The sequence below is a fragment of the Aotus nancymaae genome, unplaced genomic scaffold (assembly GCF_030222135.1).
Source record: "Aotus nancymaae isolate 86718 unplaced genomic scaffold, 86718_ANA_hifiasm-v0.15.2.pri h1tg000062l, whole genome shotgun sequence".
NCBI lineage: Eukaryota > Metazoa > Chordata > Mammalia > Primates > Aotidae > Aotus > Aotus nancymaae.
The window spans coordinates 44,219,287-44,235,670 of record NW_026988476.1 but is presented as its reverse complement, the minus strand read 5'-3'; the positions used below and the strand labels follow the sequence as shown (position 1 = coordinate 44,235,670).

Here is a 16,384-nt window from a genome sequence, read left to right as displayed (position 1 = left end):
CAACCCCCAAACAAAGAATTACCTGGTTCAAATGTGCCACATTTGAGAAACCCAGGTGTACACCCAGGTGTTACACAGAGTGGGAGTGGAGACTGGGGAAAAAAGGAAAAAATAAAAGAGGAGTTTTGACAAGAATGTTGATGATAGAATTCCATGAATCAAAAAACATAATTAATTAAAAGTGACTTGGAACCATTGTAGTAACACAGTATTGTTCTTAACTCATCATTGCACTTGAAGTTCAAAAATTAAGAAATAAGAAAAATTTAACTATATACAATTGCTTTTTAAATTTCTTACTTTAAGCCCCTCCCCTGTTTTTTTGAGACAGAGTCTTGCTGTGTCACCCAGGCTGGAGTGCAGTGGCACGATCTTGGCTCACTACAACCTCTGCCTCCCAGGTTCAAAAGATTGTCCTGCCAAAGCGTCTCATGTAGCTGGGATTACAGGCATGCGCCACCACGCCGGGCTAATTTTTGTATTTTTAGTAGAGGTTTACCATGGTGGCCAGGCTGGTCTCGAACTCCTGACTTCAGGTGATCTGCCCACCTTAGCCTCCCAAAGTGCTGGAATTACAGGTGTGAGCCACTGTGCCTTGTCAAACCTTTTTTTTTTTTTTTTTCCCTGCCTCAGGTTTATTTGTACAAATAGCACAGGAGGACCCCAGCCCCATGCAGATGGCCGCCCCGGGGGGTCACACCAGTCCTTCTGTCCTCATGTTGGCAGACAGAGATATCTACTCTGAAGCCTTTGTAGGGGCCTGGGCACCTTTGGGAGCCTGAACTGGAACTGAAGCTGGAGCTGCAGTCTGGGCCTTGGTTTGAGCCTTGGCCTTGGCCTTGACCTTTGGCCGGCAGAGCCTGAGCCCCTTGGCAATGCGTGCACGAGCACGCTTCCCAAGCTTGGGGTGGGCAATGTAGGCAAGTCGATCGAGCTTGCGGCTGACACCCTTTGGGATCTGGGGCTTAACCTCCTTGGGCTTTACGAGGGCCCTGATGGCCTCGGCACGTGCGCTCATGGCCTTGGCATTGTTGGCCTGCATCTTGTTTAGGCCCTTCTTGTTGTGCTTCTTGGCAAAGCGCATGTTCCTCAGGAACTTGGGGTCCACCCCCTTAAGAGATTCGTATCTTTGTGATCGGGGCTTCTTGATACCATTTCTGTGCCATTTTCGGGACTGGTTGTGCGTGGTGTGGTTCTCGGACTCGGCCATGTCTGCACCTAAGCCGCGGTTCCTCCAAACCTTTTTTTTTTAAAGAGCTGTTACGTCCTTCATAAGATGCAGAAATGTACATGGTATTCTTGATTCAGATGGTAGATTTTTATGTAAGGGTAGGTATGATCCTTTATCATTTTCAAGACTTATCCAATTTTTTCCAATATTTTCTTGGCCTTTTTGTCAAGACAAGGGTGTTGAACTGCTGTCTTAGAAATCGTTTTACTCTGTAATGATTCTTGGATTAGTTTTGTATCTGATCAGAACTTGAAGTTCATCAGCTTACAGGTATGAATTCATTTTCTTTAAACAGATGTCTTTCATACTGGTCCACACTGAAGTTCACTGGCCGGTTTTCATCTCACTCATATAAGTTATACCTGTTGGTTTAAAATTTCACTACCTGAAAAAACTTAAGTTCCACAAATTTGGCTGTATTTCCTTTCCAGAGCTCTTGTAAAAATGCTGAATAATAAAGTTCAATGAGAACTTCATTAGTAATTTTTCTCCCAAGAAAAGTGTCTCTTTCTTCGCTTCTTTTTAAAAGCATATTGCTCTAATACACTTTTTTGATCTACAAAAAAATATTCCTTTTTCTATCCTGCCTGGATTCAAAATACATTTTGTTGTTGTTATTGTTGTTTTATATAATCTTAGCCATGGAACCCTTTCAGATACATCTTTAAAACTAATTAAGTTACACTGTTGCATCCCTTGGGGTCCATGGATATTTACTCAAAGGACCTGGTAGATAAAATAACCATGTTTAAAATCATCATGTTAGTTCTCGTTTCCCCTTATCCTCCACTGTGTAGTTTGCATTTGTCCAATAAGCTGATGGTTGCTTCATTTTGTTTACCATCTCAATGGTCACTTTTAGAAATTTCTGTATTGCCAGGGCTGATACTCCAGCTAGTATATCAGTGTACATATATGCCATCACGGCCAATGTCTGATTGGCCAGCCCAATCTAAGCTACATTGATTGTTCGATATTCTTAGTATCCTACAGGCATATACAAATATACCTTGGGTTTGTGAAGAGAATGAGCTGAAAAAGGAAAAACTAATGGCAAACACAATAATAATTGTATCTAATATTTATTGAGAGCCGTGTGCCAAGCAAGGTGTTAGGTGCTTTAACAAATAGTATCTCCTTAAGTCCTCAAAATAATACTATAAAGTATTTTATTATGCCCATTTTATAGAGTAATGAGGCAGGGAGGTTGTGTGACTGAACAAGTGTCACATAGCTAGGAACTGGTAGAGACCAGATTTAAATCCAAAGTACTTGACTCTCACATCTGTGCTCTTAAACTACTTGTCATATTGCCAGTTAGGAAGCCATGCTCAGCTCCAGCTACAGGAATGAAGACCCAAAGAGATAGGAAGCAAATGTTCCCTGCCTCTTTTAGAGAGATCAGAACAGAAACATTTATTCAACTTTGGCTGATTAGGGAGTCAGGTTTTGTTTTTCTGAGAAGGCAAAACAAAGGAGAAATCTAACGTTAACCATTATTACTACCTAATTTCCACTATCTGCCTACCTGATGCTGTCACCACTGATTCTTTATGTTCCCCATCCACATTGTGATTGTCTTCTTAGGTCCTATTGTTCATAGCTTCTGTCTACAGTGCCCTTCTCTTGGCCTATAAAAGTCCCTATTTCAACCTTCAAGGTCCAGGTCAAGAGTCTCTTCCTCCATGAGTACTTTGCAGATTGCCAGCTAGAATAGTATCTTTCTTTCTTTAATTGTGGCAGAATTGTATTTGTGCTTGTTTAAGCATAAATATCATGCTTCCCCTTGGATCATTGATATGTATACATAGCATACAGTCAGTGGAGTGCAACTACCCGTGTTCAAGTCCTAACTCTGCTAGTTTTTAGCTTTGTGACCTTGTGAAACTTACTTAGCCTTTCTATGCCTCAGTTTGCTTATCTGTAAAATCGGTACATAGAATGATTGTAACATTGGTACCTATATCTGTAAAATCGGTACTTCACAGACTTGCAGAGAGAATTGCATAAATTTAATATATCGGTATTTAGAGCGCTTAGAATAGTTCCTGGCACAATAAATGCTATATGTGTTTGCTATAACTGTCATTGTCCCGTTCTTCTTCTTCTATTTTTCCCACTACATTTTAAGTTCCTTTCAGGTAAGAGCCATGACTGATTTATTGTTATAGCCTTTAATTTGCTTAAAACAGTGCTCAGCATGGAAGAGGCGTTTAATAGGGTTTTGCTGACTGAAGGAAGAGGAAACAGAGGCAGTAGAACACTTTGTTTCAAAGTTTGGGCTTTTGAGCTGGCTTTGAGTCCTGGTGCTGCTTTTACTTGCTCAGGGTCACTTATTTGATGCCTTGAAGTCTCAGCTGCCTTGTTTACAAAATGGGGAAAATAATGTCATCTAACTTACAGTTGTTAAGAGGATTGAGTGAGATAATGTGTAAAAAGTGCTGCTGGGTAATCATGTTTGGTAAGTAATGCAGTTAGCTATTGTCTTTGCTTAGCTCTTAGTTGAAAGGTAGTACAAAGATGGCAGGTGAATGCCTTTTATTGTCATTTTGGAAGCACTAGACTCGAGTTTGTAGGGACACGAGGCAGGGCCATAGTCAGAATGCTGACAGCTGATGAAATGGAATAAGCGGTCTTCCACTCAATGTCATGATTCAGAGTGATTTGCAAATTTTAACTTGCTCAGTTTTTAAATCTTAGGTTTAGAAAAGTAAAGAAATCTGTATGCTGGGTCTTAATGTTTTGTTTTTCTGTGATCTGTTTTAATATCGTCTGAAGTCTGGCTACTTTAAAAAACGTTTCAAATATAGCATATACTGAAACTCACAGCTGTACTTCACCGGGTTCTAGAGGAAGGAGCATCATCTTAGATCTGAGTGGAAGAGAAATCACTTCCATCAAACACCACCTATGTGCTTTCAGACATCCTCTTGTTTAATCCTCGTGACTCTATTTTATGTGTTTTATAGACAAGAAAAATGAACCTTGCCAAGCCACGGGGCTGGTAAGACAGCAGGGATTTCAATACAGTTACTCTAACTCTCCCTGTTTACCACGTGCTTCTGTGGAACCTGCTATGCATGGCCTAGCCATGCTTTTTGTTTCTCTGCTGCTTCCATTTCAATGGTTGGAATAAGCTTAGAGCCTGGACACTAGGCTCATACCTGTAATCTCAGCACTTTGGGAGGCTGAGGTAGGAGGATCACTTGAGTCGAGGAGTTCGAGAACAGCCAGGGTAATTATAGTGAGACCCTGTATCTAGAAAAACAAAAACAGAAAAGAAAGAACAAATCCCCCAAAACATTAGCTAGGCATGGTGGTGCATGCCTGCAGTCCCAGCTACGTGGAAGGCTGAGGTGGGAGGATTGCTTGAGCTCAGGAGTTCAAGACTGCAGTGAGCTATGATTGTGCTACACACTCTAGCCTGGGCTACAGAGTAAGAGCCCGTCTCAAAAAAAAAAAATGTTAGGACCTGGATAAAGAAAACAATACCTGGGCCTTCCACTGGCCTCCTGATGTGATAATCTGCTGAGGTTTTAAAAAATTTTTAAAATTTTTTTAACTATGGCCTTCTTCAGTTTCTCTATTTCTGACCTGTTCTGCTTCCATCTTCTCCCTTGCTACAGACCCCCTACACTGGGATGTCATTACTATTATGTTGGGGAAATGTCATTTCCCATAAGGAAATGATTCAAAATGTAAGTGGGGCTTATCACTGAAGGCAAAATGACCTGGAGGTTTCTAAATACTGCAGAGTAAACAGGTTGTGTGGGCATCACATGGGGCAGGGGTACCTTAAAAACAACATCCCACATTCCACCCCTAAAGAGGTTAATACAGGAGGTCAGTGTCAAGGCCAGAGGATCCTTTTCTTTTTTTTTTTTTAAACGTTCCCCTGATAATTCTGCCACACAGCCAGGTGTATCATCCTCTGGTCTAGATAATACTTATTGGCTAGAAATAGGGAGAAACAGATTTTCCCACCCCAGCCACAGAGTAAAAACAGCCTTGTTCTTTCTTAGAATATGCACACCAGGAGCCAGAGTACAAGGCCCCGAGCCGACAATGCCTGCAGCTGGCTCTTGAGACAACAGGAAGTATTGTATGAGGCTCCCTGTGTGAGCCTGGTTTTGTTCTGGGTGACATAAAAGAGAAATCATGGTCTGTGTCTTCTAGGAATTTGTAATCTTGCTGTGGGAATATGCTTAGCACACGTGATAAGACTACAGGCTTGTAAATCATTTTAAGTCCAATGTTACAAGGCCCAGACATTAGGAGTGGGAATTCAGAGGAGCACAAGTGATTAGGGTTAAATAGTGGATGTGTTCATACAATGAGACTGCAGAACTGGCTTTGACATCTGTGCAAATTTGTGCACATTCTGGTGAAGGGGATGTTCACCATGGGAACTGGGAAGTAAAGATGTTTTAAACCCTGTGACTGGGATGTTTAGTCTAGAAAGATGAGTGACATCTGCGCTGTCATGTAAGGAGAGATTGCCACTCATTAACTGTTGAGCTAGAAAGATTCAGGTGAAATAATTCAAGAAGCTGGAGACAACAGACGCTGGAGAGGACGTGGAGAAATAGGAACACTCTTACACAGTTGGTGGGAGTGTAAGTTAGTTAAACCATTGTGGAAGATAGTGTGGTGATTTCTCAAGGATCTAGAAATAGAAATTCCATTTGACCCAGCGATCCCATTACTGGGTATATACCCAAAGAACTATAAATCATTCTACTATAAAGACACATGCACACGTATGTTCATTGCAGCCCTGAGTACAATAGCAAAGACCTAGAACCAACCCAAATGCCCATCAATGATAGACTGGACAAAGAAAACGTGGTACACATATACCATGGAATACTATGCAGCCATAAAAAACGATGAGTTCATGTCCTTTGTAGGGACTTGGATGAATCTGGAAACCATCATTCTCAGCAAACTGACACAAGAACAGAAAGTCAAACACTGCATGTTCTCACTCACAGGTGGGTGTTGAACAATGAGAACACATGGACTCAGGGAGAGGAGCATCACACACTGGGGGCAGTTGGGGGGGTAGGGTAAAGGCAGTGGGGGATGATAAAGGAGGAGAGGGTGTGGAGGGATAACATGGGGAGAAATGCCAGATATAGTATGCACCTAAAGTAAAATAAATAAATTTAAAAAATAAATTAATTAAAAAATTAAAAGAATTCAAGAAGATACCTGTTGGCTTGAGGCTAGAGAGTCATTTGGTGAGGCACAGTGTAGACAGAATTCCAAGACTGGAAAGAGCTTACTTTAGGTTTCAACTCTATGATGTCATGATTCTAAGAAGGAAATGATGAGACAGAAAAGGGAAGAAATGAGAGGGAGGGAAATGGCAGGAGATAATGAGCTGGAAACAGGGAGGGAGGTACAGAGAATATGTGAAGAAACCCTTGAGGAGGGGATAGCAGAATGTTTGGGAAGGGACACATCCAAAGAGCACACAGGGGCCAGTGCTGAGGTGTTTGGGCAGCCTGGTAACCATTGGAGAGTGGGCTGAATGTGAGAGTCAGACCAGGGTGGGGATCTTGTGTAGCCAGAAATGGGCTCATGAAACAGGGAAGAGGGACATGCTGCTCCTGTGACAGAATTTGATCAAATTGCATGCAATTTTTGATGAGCGTCAGATTGTGTGTCTGCTCAATCTTTCCTTAATGTGTAATCACTGTTGGTCTTTGTGTCGGGAAGGAATACGATTGCTGAATCTAAATTGGCTGGTATAAAAAAAATTCAGGAAAGACTCACTTAACAGAAGAGACAATAAGGAGAAAGATTTACAATGAACTTGTCTTTTTTCTGTCAACCAGTAACATTCTTAAGCAAAACCTGAGGTATATAAATGCGAAAGTTTATTTCAATTTATAGACCAGATGTTTGTTTTAAACATAGTCTTTCTTTTTTAGTAGAAATGGGGAAAAGGGTAAAGCATCTCCGTAAACTATTGCAAGGTATTTGATTGTAAAAGCACACCATGTGAGGTATCAGGAATTAATTTCTCAGAGAATGGCTTTGGAGACTTCTTTAATTATAGATTAAAGCCGACCTTGGCAATGTCCTTTTGGATCAATATCATATACAACACATAAATCAACACTCCTACACAGCATAGGGTAGAAATTCCTAATAAGAAAATGAAAATTACAAATTGTCTTAAAGAAAAAATGATTTTTACTTGTCAACGAATCTATTTTGACCAAATTAAAGCTTGTCCTATCTAGATGATTTTGTGCTTAGATTTGCTGTTTGTTCATCAGGATGTGCTTATTATTCTCTTTGTTAAAATGGCCAAGGATTAGACGTCAGTGTCTAGTGTCAGTTCTTCCCGTAATTAATGGGAAAGATTGTTTTAATTTCCTAGGCCCGTTTCATTACTTTTACGAGTTGGTCTAGATGACCTCCAAATGCCCTAGTTTCTCAAACGTGTTATGATCCTCTTATAGGAAGGATCTTTGAAATTTACTGAGCCCAAAGAGTTTTAGAAAATATTAGAATATATGAAAGTGTGGAGATTAGAGGAGAGAAATTTGGTTAAAAAAAAACAGTAGGAATGTTTACTTGTCTAGAACAGACAAATGTTCTGGAGTGGAGGGAAATGCCAACTCATCCAGTAGAGAAGTTGAAACTTCACCTTAAATTGAGTTTCATACTTAGCTCATAAGTTTCTCATGCATTCTTGTGTTTGAGACTCTTGATAAGTTTTCAGTTTGAGAGGGATTTGGAAGCATTGCAGGTTTCCGAGGAGGACGATGTGTTTAAAATGATGCTTGAGCAATTTGGTGACTTCTTAGGGCAATGTTTGTAAAGCACTTAGAACAGTGCCTGGTATATCATGAGCATTTGTGAAATAAAACAGATTGGATGCTTTGGGAAGCCGCTGCCAGCATCCTCTTTGTACTGGGAGGAGAAGCAAGTAACACTTGTTTCTGAGGGTGCCAAAGGCACTTAGATTTCTCAGTTTCTCTGCTCCGGTTCTTGTTTCCTCCCTAATATTTTAAATTAAAAAACCGTGTAGTTTTTTTTTTGTCTTTCTAAGCATAATGTCAACTAACTAGAGTTGAGCCAACTAGCTATTTTTATTTTCGTGATTTTTTTAAACAGTACTACAGAGTATAGAGAACAGCAACTGAGAGTTTAGAGACTTGGTAAACTTTTATTTTCAAATAAAGCAACTTATCTTGAATAGTTTTGGTGAAAAATATGTATAGTTTGCAGAAGGGCTGTGTAGTAGGACAGATGACCATGAGTTAGGAACCCTTATCTATGAGTCTTTGCATTGCCATCAAATGACTTGGTATGAGCTTGGGAAAATCATGCATTTTTTCCGAGTCTGGGTGTGAAGTCATTCATTAAGAAGGGATGATATCTCTTGGGCTTGGTAGCCATGCCTAAAACAGTGCTTGGCATAGACCAAACACTTAGAAAATATTTCTTAAATGAATATGTGGGATTTAAATTAGGTTATATATGTGGATATATGCAGCACTTTATAAATAGAAACCATTTTTAATGTGACAGATTCCTTAGAACTTGGAGATACTTGGCCTTTCCATAGGCAAAGAGCATTCTAGGTTTCTACCATTTCATTCTACCCCTTGCCAGAGCCTGATGTCAAGATGGTATGAGATACCGGCTTCTATGAAGTTGCCACCAAGTTCTTTGCTGGGATCAAGAGGAGGGATTAGCTTTGGGAGAAAGAAATGGAGAAAGTAGTAAGTAGGTGACATTATAGAAAAGACTTGGACTTATTGAACTGGCTAGTTCTACATTTGAAAGAAAAGCACTGTAGGCAGGGGAATAGCCAGTGTGAGGACCAGGGTGGAGCATGCCTCGCATGTTTGAGACACAGCAAGGAAGCCAAAGTGACTAGAGCACAATTACTGAGAGGGAGAGTAATAATCTATGAGGTCAAAGAGGTAAAGGAAAGAGGTAAAGGTGGAATGATATAGACAAAGAGGAGCTGATTTGAGTACAGATCATGGAGAGCCTCATAAGGACTGTAAGCATTCTGGCTTTTTATCTAACTAAACTGGGGAGGAAGATGGTTTGATCTGGGTTTCAAAAGGATCCTTCCAGCCGATATGTTGTACAGAGATGGTGGAGAGAAAGGCAGAAGCAGAGATTCCATTGCAGTGCTACTGCATTAACAAGGCAAGAAAGGAGCATGGTTTGAGAGACATTAGCAGTGGAAGTGGTAGGATGTGGTCATATTCTAGATATGTTTTAAGCATAGAGCTAACAGGATTTGCTGATGAATTTGATGTAGCATGTGTGAGAGAGAGGAGTCAAAAATGATATCAGGGCTTTTGACCTGGGCAACTGAGATGGGAGAAGTTGAGAATGAGGGAGGTTTTGTGACAGAATAGGAGGAGTTTAGTTGTAGACCTGCTGAGTTTGAGATGTCAAATAGGTATAGTAGGCAGAGTTCTAAAAATGCCTTTTTTCCTGCAGATTTCCTACTGTATTAGTCCATTTTCATACCGCTCTGAAGAAATACCCAAGACTAGGTAATTTATTAAAAAAAAGAAATTTAATGGACTCACAGTTTCACATGGCTGGGGAGGCCTCACAATCGTGGCGGAAGGCAAAAGAGCAAAGGCACATCCTGCATGGTGTCAGGCAAGAGAATGTGTGCAAGGGAACTACGCTTTATAAAACCATCAGATAAATCAGCAGATCTGGTGAGACTTATTCACTATCACTAGAATAGCATGGGAAAAACCCACCCCTGTGATTCAATTGTCTCTCCCTTGCCCCTCCCATGACACATGGGGATTATGGGAGCTAAAATTCAAGATGAGATTTGGATGGGGAAACAGCCAAACCCTATCACCTACCCTAATCCTGGGACTATCAGTATGATGAAAATGTTCAATTGCCTGTGAACATTTTATATTACATGGCAAAGGATTTCACAAATGAAATTAGGGTAACTAATCAGTTAATCTTAAGATAGAGAGATTCATTTGATTGTCATTGGCATAAAGATGGTATTAAAAATGTTATAACTTGGATGATTGCCAAAGGAATGAATAAAGATGGAAGAGACTTTTACCAAAGGTTGAGCATTGTGTACCTCCCCCGCAGGATTAATAGTTCAGGGAGAAAAAGAGAAGCAAGAAAAAGATACTGAGAAGGAGGGAGCAGTGAGGTGGGAGGAGAATCAAGAGATTATGATAGCCTGAACATCATGTGAAGAAAGTATCAAGGAAGAAGGATTGATAAACTGTGTCAAATGCTGATGAGTCAAGTAAGACAAGGTCTAAGAATTGACCATGGGATTTAGCAACATGGAGTTTTGGTGACCCACTTGAGACCATGGAGGTTTTGGTGACCCAGTTATGGTGGAGTAATACAGGCAAACAGGAGCTGATTTGAGTGGAATTAAGAGAGAGTGAAAAGAGAAGAGTTAGAAACATAAATTACAGAGAATTCTTGAAGAATTTTACTACAAAAGGGTGCAAAGAAATTGGGTGATAACTGAGGGGGAAAGTGAGTCAGTGTACAGCTTTTGCTTTCCTAAGATGGAAAACATAATGGCACATTTTGTTCTGATTAGAAAGATTCAGTAGAGATGGAGAAACACTGATGAGGGGGGATTTCTGAAGAAGTCCTGGGTAGGCTAAGGGAGTGGAGTTTAGTGTGAAATGGGAGGGATTAGCTTTAGTTAGGAATATGTTTGTGTATGTTAACAAGTGAGAAGATACAGAAGGTAAAGATGATGCTGTCAGGTGGGATGACATGTTAGTTGGAGGCTGAGTATTGCAGTAATCAGTAATGATGGGGTCTAGCATATGACCATAGAGTCAGTGGTTGAGGTAGGATGCAGGACAGGATCACAGAAAAGACAATAGGAAATTGAGGAATATGTTGGACAGGGTATTGGAGGGATCATTTATATGTGTGTTGAAATTGCCAAAAAAGTAAAACAGGAATAGTATTAGAATGACAGTGAACTAAAAGGTGAGAAACAAGGTGGGGGTGGTTGTGGGAAGGGGCTGGATGACAGCGAGAATAAGGGATTGCAAGTGATATAATATGATGACGTGAGAGTCAAAGCTGGAGATTTCTAGGGAAGAGGGAGGGAGAACAAAACTGGTAATGAAGAGCAAGGAGGACACCTGCTTCACTCCAGGCACAGTGGTTTGATGGCTGCAGAAAAACAATAAGGCTCCACTGCGAGGGCTTCAGGGAAGTAGTATTCTCACAGGAGACAGCTTTCAGCTAGAACAAGACTGTGAGCAAAGCTTCAGAAAGGTAGAGGGAGAGGGAGAGAGGGGACTACACTAATGAATGACTGACGTGCAGACAGCCCAGCGGACGGGCTGGTTTTAGGAGTTGAGGATGGGTGAGAAAGGGGAAGGGACAGGGATTGTGTAGAGCCTTATAAGGATTAGAATGTGGGCAGTGAAGAGTGATCTTGGAAGCTAGGGCTTCCTAGGGCAAGTGATAACTTGGATAAAGGGCTTAATGTGATTGGTGCTGATGGATTCAAGCAGATAGCAGCAGCAAGGATGTTAGTGTTGAGGAGTAGGGAATGCAATTAATAACATATTTTTGTCCATATTGGTATACCCTGCAGCCAAGTTAAACATGATCTAGTTCATTATGAATAAATAACCCTTGCTTGCACAATAAGACCCTGTTGGAAACGCCATCTCCCCATTGGAATGTCACTAGTGGCTCAGCTCCCAAGCAAAATGTCAAATACTTGGCCTATGTCTACCTGGGGAAAAAACAGGGGAAAGGGATTTTCCTCTCAAGCCATTCATCCTTAAGCCAAGTTATCATTGCCTCTCAGGGAGGGACAAGAGGCAGGGGTAGAGAAACACAACCTATGGGTGTCAGTGACATTTTTCTCTTTAGAAGGGAAGCAACCCTCTCCGGGCTGTGGCACCCAGCCAGGTGTGAGGATGCTGAAAATGGGTACATGTCTAATTTATGGAAAACCTTCTAATTTGAATACCTCCATGAGAAACCTTGTAATAACCTTATAGCAAAAGCTAAATGTGGAAAATTTCCTTGAGTCTGAACATTCACAAAGATGTTGATAGAAGAAGCAAATATTAGAACTGTAAGAAGGGTCTCCGAAATCACTGGAGATCATCTAGTCTCATACTTTCCAAAGTTTTATACTTTGCAGGGGAAACTTCGTTATGTTTTATTGTCTAGAAATAGGAGGAAGCACAATATGTATAAAACCGATGGAAATAAAACTTCATTGGGCAGGTTTTGAGATGCTTCTGAATGCCTACTCTTTGGTCTGTACTACTTTATGTGAGCTCCTGAGGGCCTCTGTGGAAACTTAGGGGGCTGTGCAACACATGCTTTTGCCAACCATTGATCTGAATGCCTTGTTCTGCCTTGGATTCTCCCAAAAAGCAGACACTGTGACAAAGATTTGAATGCGAGTTGTTTGGATGGTGATCCCAGGGAATGAGAGGTGGGAAATGAGATAGGAAAGGGAAGGAAGCCAACACAGAGTGCATCAGTGCTTAGGTTACCACTGTGGGCAATTGGGAAAACAGTGTAGAACATGTCTCATAGTTACCTACCTGAAGGGAGAGGAACCTGAGATACTTGTCCACCAATCACCATGAGACACCAGTTGAGGACTGCTCCAGGTCGTAACTCCTTGACACTTCTTGCCTACTCTGTGTAGCAAATTTACCTCTGTGGCCAGGGAAAGCCTTTGGGCAGAGAGTCTTGGGTGCTTGCAGTAAGAAACCATAGGTGTGTGCTAGATGGCAGATGGGTGGGCACCAATAGTATCTGGAATTTTCTTCTATTAAAGGTAGAAAAGGGAGTGTCTTGAAGTAGAGAAACAATGGCAGAAAAGGATTGTGGATTCTGGTTTTCTGACCTGCTCTTGCTATAAGGCTCTACCTCCCCTCTCAAAAAGCACACATGTCAAAACGTACGTTAAGTTGTTCAATAAATATTTATTAAACACTGTCAGGTGCTCTTTTAGATGCCTGCGATATTTCAGTGAGCAAAACTGAAAAAAAAATTCCTGATCTTTTTATTCTAAGAAAAAACAGGCAATGAGGAATAAATGTAAGAAATAAATAAGTTAAATGATAAGTACGGTGAGTACTATGAGATAAGGGTAAAAGAAAGAAAGAAATGTAGGAGTAATTACAGAGTGGAGGAGAATCAGGCTCTGGAGGTAGTTTGAAGGTAGTTTGAAATAATACTTAGGGACTTAAAGTGATTCCAGTTTTCACTGATTGTATGTTTTTCTCCAGTTTCATTCAGCTCTACAGGGAGAGGCATAATGCAGGTAGAACTTTGGATTTAGTTAGTGCTGTGGTTTTGAAGTAAGAGAGGTAAGGGAGATTAGGGAGTATAAAAGCAAGTGAATTGGTTATATTATTTGCCATAGAATATGCTGGATAAGAGGGAAGAGGAGATATTACTGGGTGTGGGAGAAGAAGTTTGTAGGACCAATGAATTGAAGGTCTTCTCAGGGTCTTAATATTGATCCAGTCTGGGTATCAGGGGGTGTAAGCCAGAAATGTAGATGGTGGTCAAGGAGTGGGATGCATGAAAGTAAGTTTATGGCAGGGTTGCAGTTAGTGGTAATGATCAGGTCATTGTGGATATGGCCGTGGGAGAGAGTGGCTGACATAAGGTGTGGAACAAAGTCCTTGTAGGAGAGGAGCTCTAGGGTGTCAAATTATCCTATGTGTATGCTGAAATGAATTAGGGCTGGAATATTGTTGTATAGAAAAGAAAGTGGGGAGAGATCCAAGATGGCTGACCACTAGCAGCTCGGGATAGTAGCTCCTAGTGAAAGTGCAGAGAACGAGAGGACGCCACACTTTCAGACGAATTTTTGTTGCTCACAGACCAGGAGATTCCCAGCGGAGGAGCCCCACGGGTCGCTAGCGTGACTCTTGTGGCCGGCGTGGCGGTTTTGCTGGCGCCTCAGTGAGGCAGTTCTTGGTGCAGAGTGAGCGGGACTGGGTCCCCTCTTGGCCGATTCCCGGGCAGAAAAGCACCATCAATCTTAACACCGCTGTTTTGGCCGGCGCAGTGGATTGCTCAGATTTCGGTGCTGGGAATCAACAAGTTCGACATCCACTCAGAAACCTAATTTGAAAGTCAGAAATCACAAAGACGACAGGTGGATAAATTTACAATGATGGGAAGAAACCAGCATAAAAAGGCTGAGAATACCCAAAATCAGAATGCCTCTCCCTCTACAGGTGATAACAGTTCCTGATCAGCAATGGAACAAGTCCTGATGGAGAACGAGTGCGTTCCATTAACAGAAGTAGACTTCAGAAGGTGGATGATAAGAAACTTCTGTGAATTAAAAGAACTTGCTCTAACCCAATGCAAAGAAACTAAGAACTTTGAAAAAAGGTTTGACGAAATGCTAATGAGAATAGACAATTTGGAGAGGAATATACGTGAATTAATGGAGCTGAAAAACACAACACGAGAACTTTGCGAAGCATGCACAAGTTTTAACAGTCGAATTGATCAAGAAGAAAAAAGGATATCAGAGTTCGAAGACCAACTTAACGAAATAAAACAAGAAGTCAAGATTAGAGAAAAAAGAATAAAAAAGAATGAGCAAAGTCTCCAAGAAATACGGGACTATGTGAAAAGACCTAATCTACATTTGATAGGTGTACCTGAATGTGACGAAGAGAATGAATCCAAGTTGGAAAATACTCTTCAGGAGATTATTCAGGAAAACTTTCCCAACCTAGTAAGACAGGACAATATTCAACTCCAGGTAATACAGAGAACACCACAAAGATATTCCTCAAGAAGACCAACCCCAAGGCACAAAATCGTCAGATTCACTAGGGTTGAAATGAAGGAGAAAATACTAAGAGCAGCTAGAGAGAAAGGTCAGGTTACCCACAAAGGGAAGCCTATCAGACTTACAGCAGATCTCTCAGCAGAAACCCTACAAGACAGAAAAGAGTGGGGGCCAATATTCAACATCCTTAAAGAAAAGAACTTTCAAACCAGAATTTCATATCCAGCGAAATTGAGCTTCAAAAGCGAGGGAAAAATAAAATCTTTTACAAACACGCAAGTACTTAGAGATTTTACCATCACCAGGCCTGCTTTGAAGAAGCTTCTGAAAGAAGCACTACACATATAAACAAACAACCAGTATCAGCCTTTCCAAAAATATATCCAACTAGCATCAAATGGCAGTATTAAACTCATATATATTATTAACTGGATAAAAAGCTAAAACCCATCGGTACGCTGTATCCAGACCCATCTCACATGCAACGATACACAAAGACTCAAAGGGACAGAGGAAGATTTACCAACCAAACGGAGAGCAAACATAAATAAATAAATAAAAAGCAGGAGTTGCAATTCTCACCTCTGATAAAATAGACCTTAAAGCAACAAAGATCAAAAGAGGCAAAAGAGAACATTACATAATGGTAAAAGGATCAATGCAACAAGAAGAGCTAATGATCCTATATATACACACACCCAATACAGGAGCACCCAGATACATAAGACAAGTTCTTAATGACTTATAAAGAGACTTAGCCTCCCACACAATAATAGTGGGAGACTGTAACATTACATTGTCAATATTAGACTGATCAACGAGATAGAAAATTAACAAGGATATCCAGGACTTGAATTCAGACCCAGAACAAGTAAACTTAATAAACATTTATAGAACTCTCCACTTCAAATACACAAAACATACATTCTTATCAGTACCATATCACACCTATTCCAAAAGTGACTACATAATTGCAAGTAAATCACTCCTCAATAATTGCATAGCATTTCATAGGTTTAAATGACATATTGGTTGGCAGCTTATTTATTATTTTCTTCCCTTATTCCTTCCTGTCTCCATTGTTAAGCACAATTATTGGCATAAAAGAGGTTTTCAATTCCCATTTTTAGACTGCATTCTAGCCTGGGCAATAAAGCAATATTCCCGTTCTCTCTCCCTCTTTCTCTTCCTTTTTCTTCCTCTTCTTTATTCTTTTTTTTCTTTTTTTCTCTTTCTTTCTTCCTTTAAAAAAAAAAAAAGACTTGCCAGTCTTAACTGTAAAAAAAAAAAAGAAAAGAAAGTGGGATGAAATATATCAACAGCTGGGTAGTATGTGAGTG

General features: G+C 40.6%; 1 protein-coding gene across 1 annotated transcript; it reads right to left on the bottom strand.

Annotated features, from left to right (window-relative positions):
- Positions 1-736: 736 nt before the first annotated feature.
- LOC135270408 (large ribosomal subunit protein eL29-like) lies at positions 737-1,210 on the bottom strand. Its single transcript, XM_064365751.1, has one exon. The coding sequence runs from the start codon at positions 1,208-1,210 to the stop codon at positions 737-739; it is 474 nt and encodes a 157-aa protein (XP_064221821.1).
- Between the last annotated feature and the right edge of the window lie 15,174 nt (positions 1,211-16,384).

Excerpts from the sequence above, each read along its gene's own strand:
- LOC135270408 (XM_064365751.1), bottom strand. The coding sequence starts at position 1,210 with ATGGCCGAGTCCGAGAACCACACCACGCACAACCAGTCCCGAAAATGG.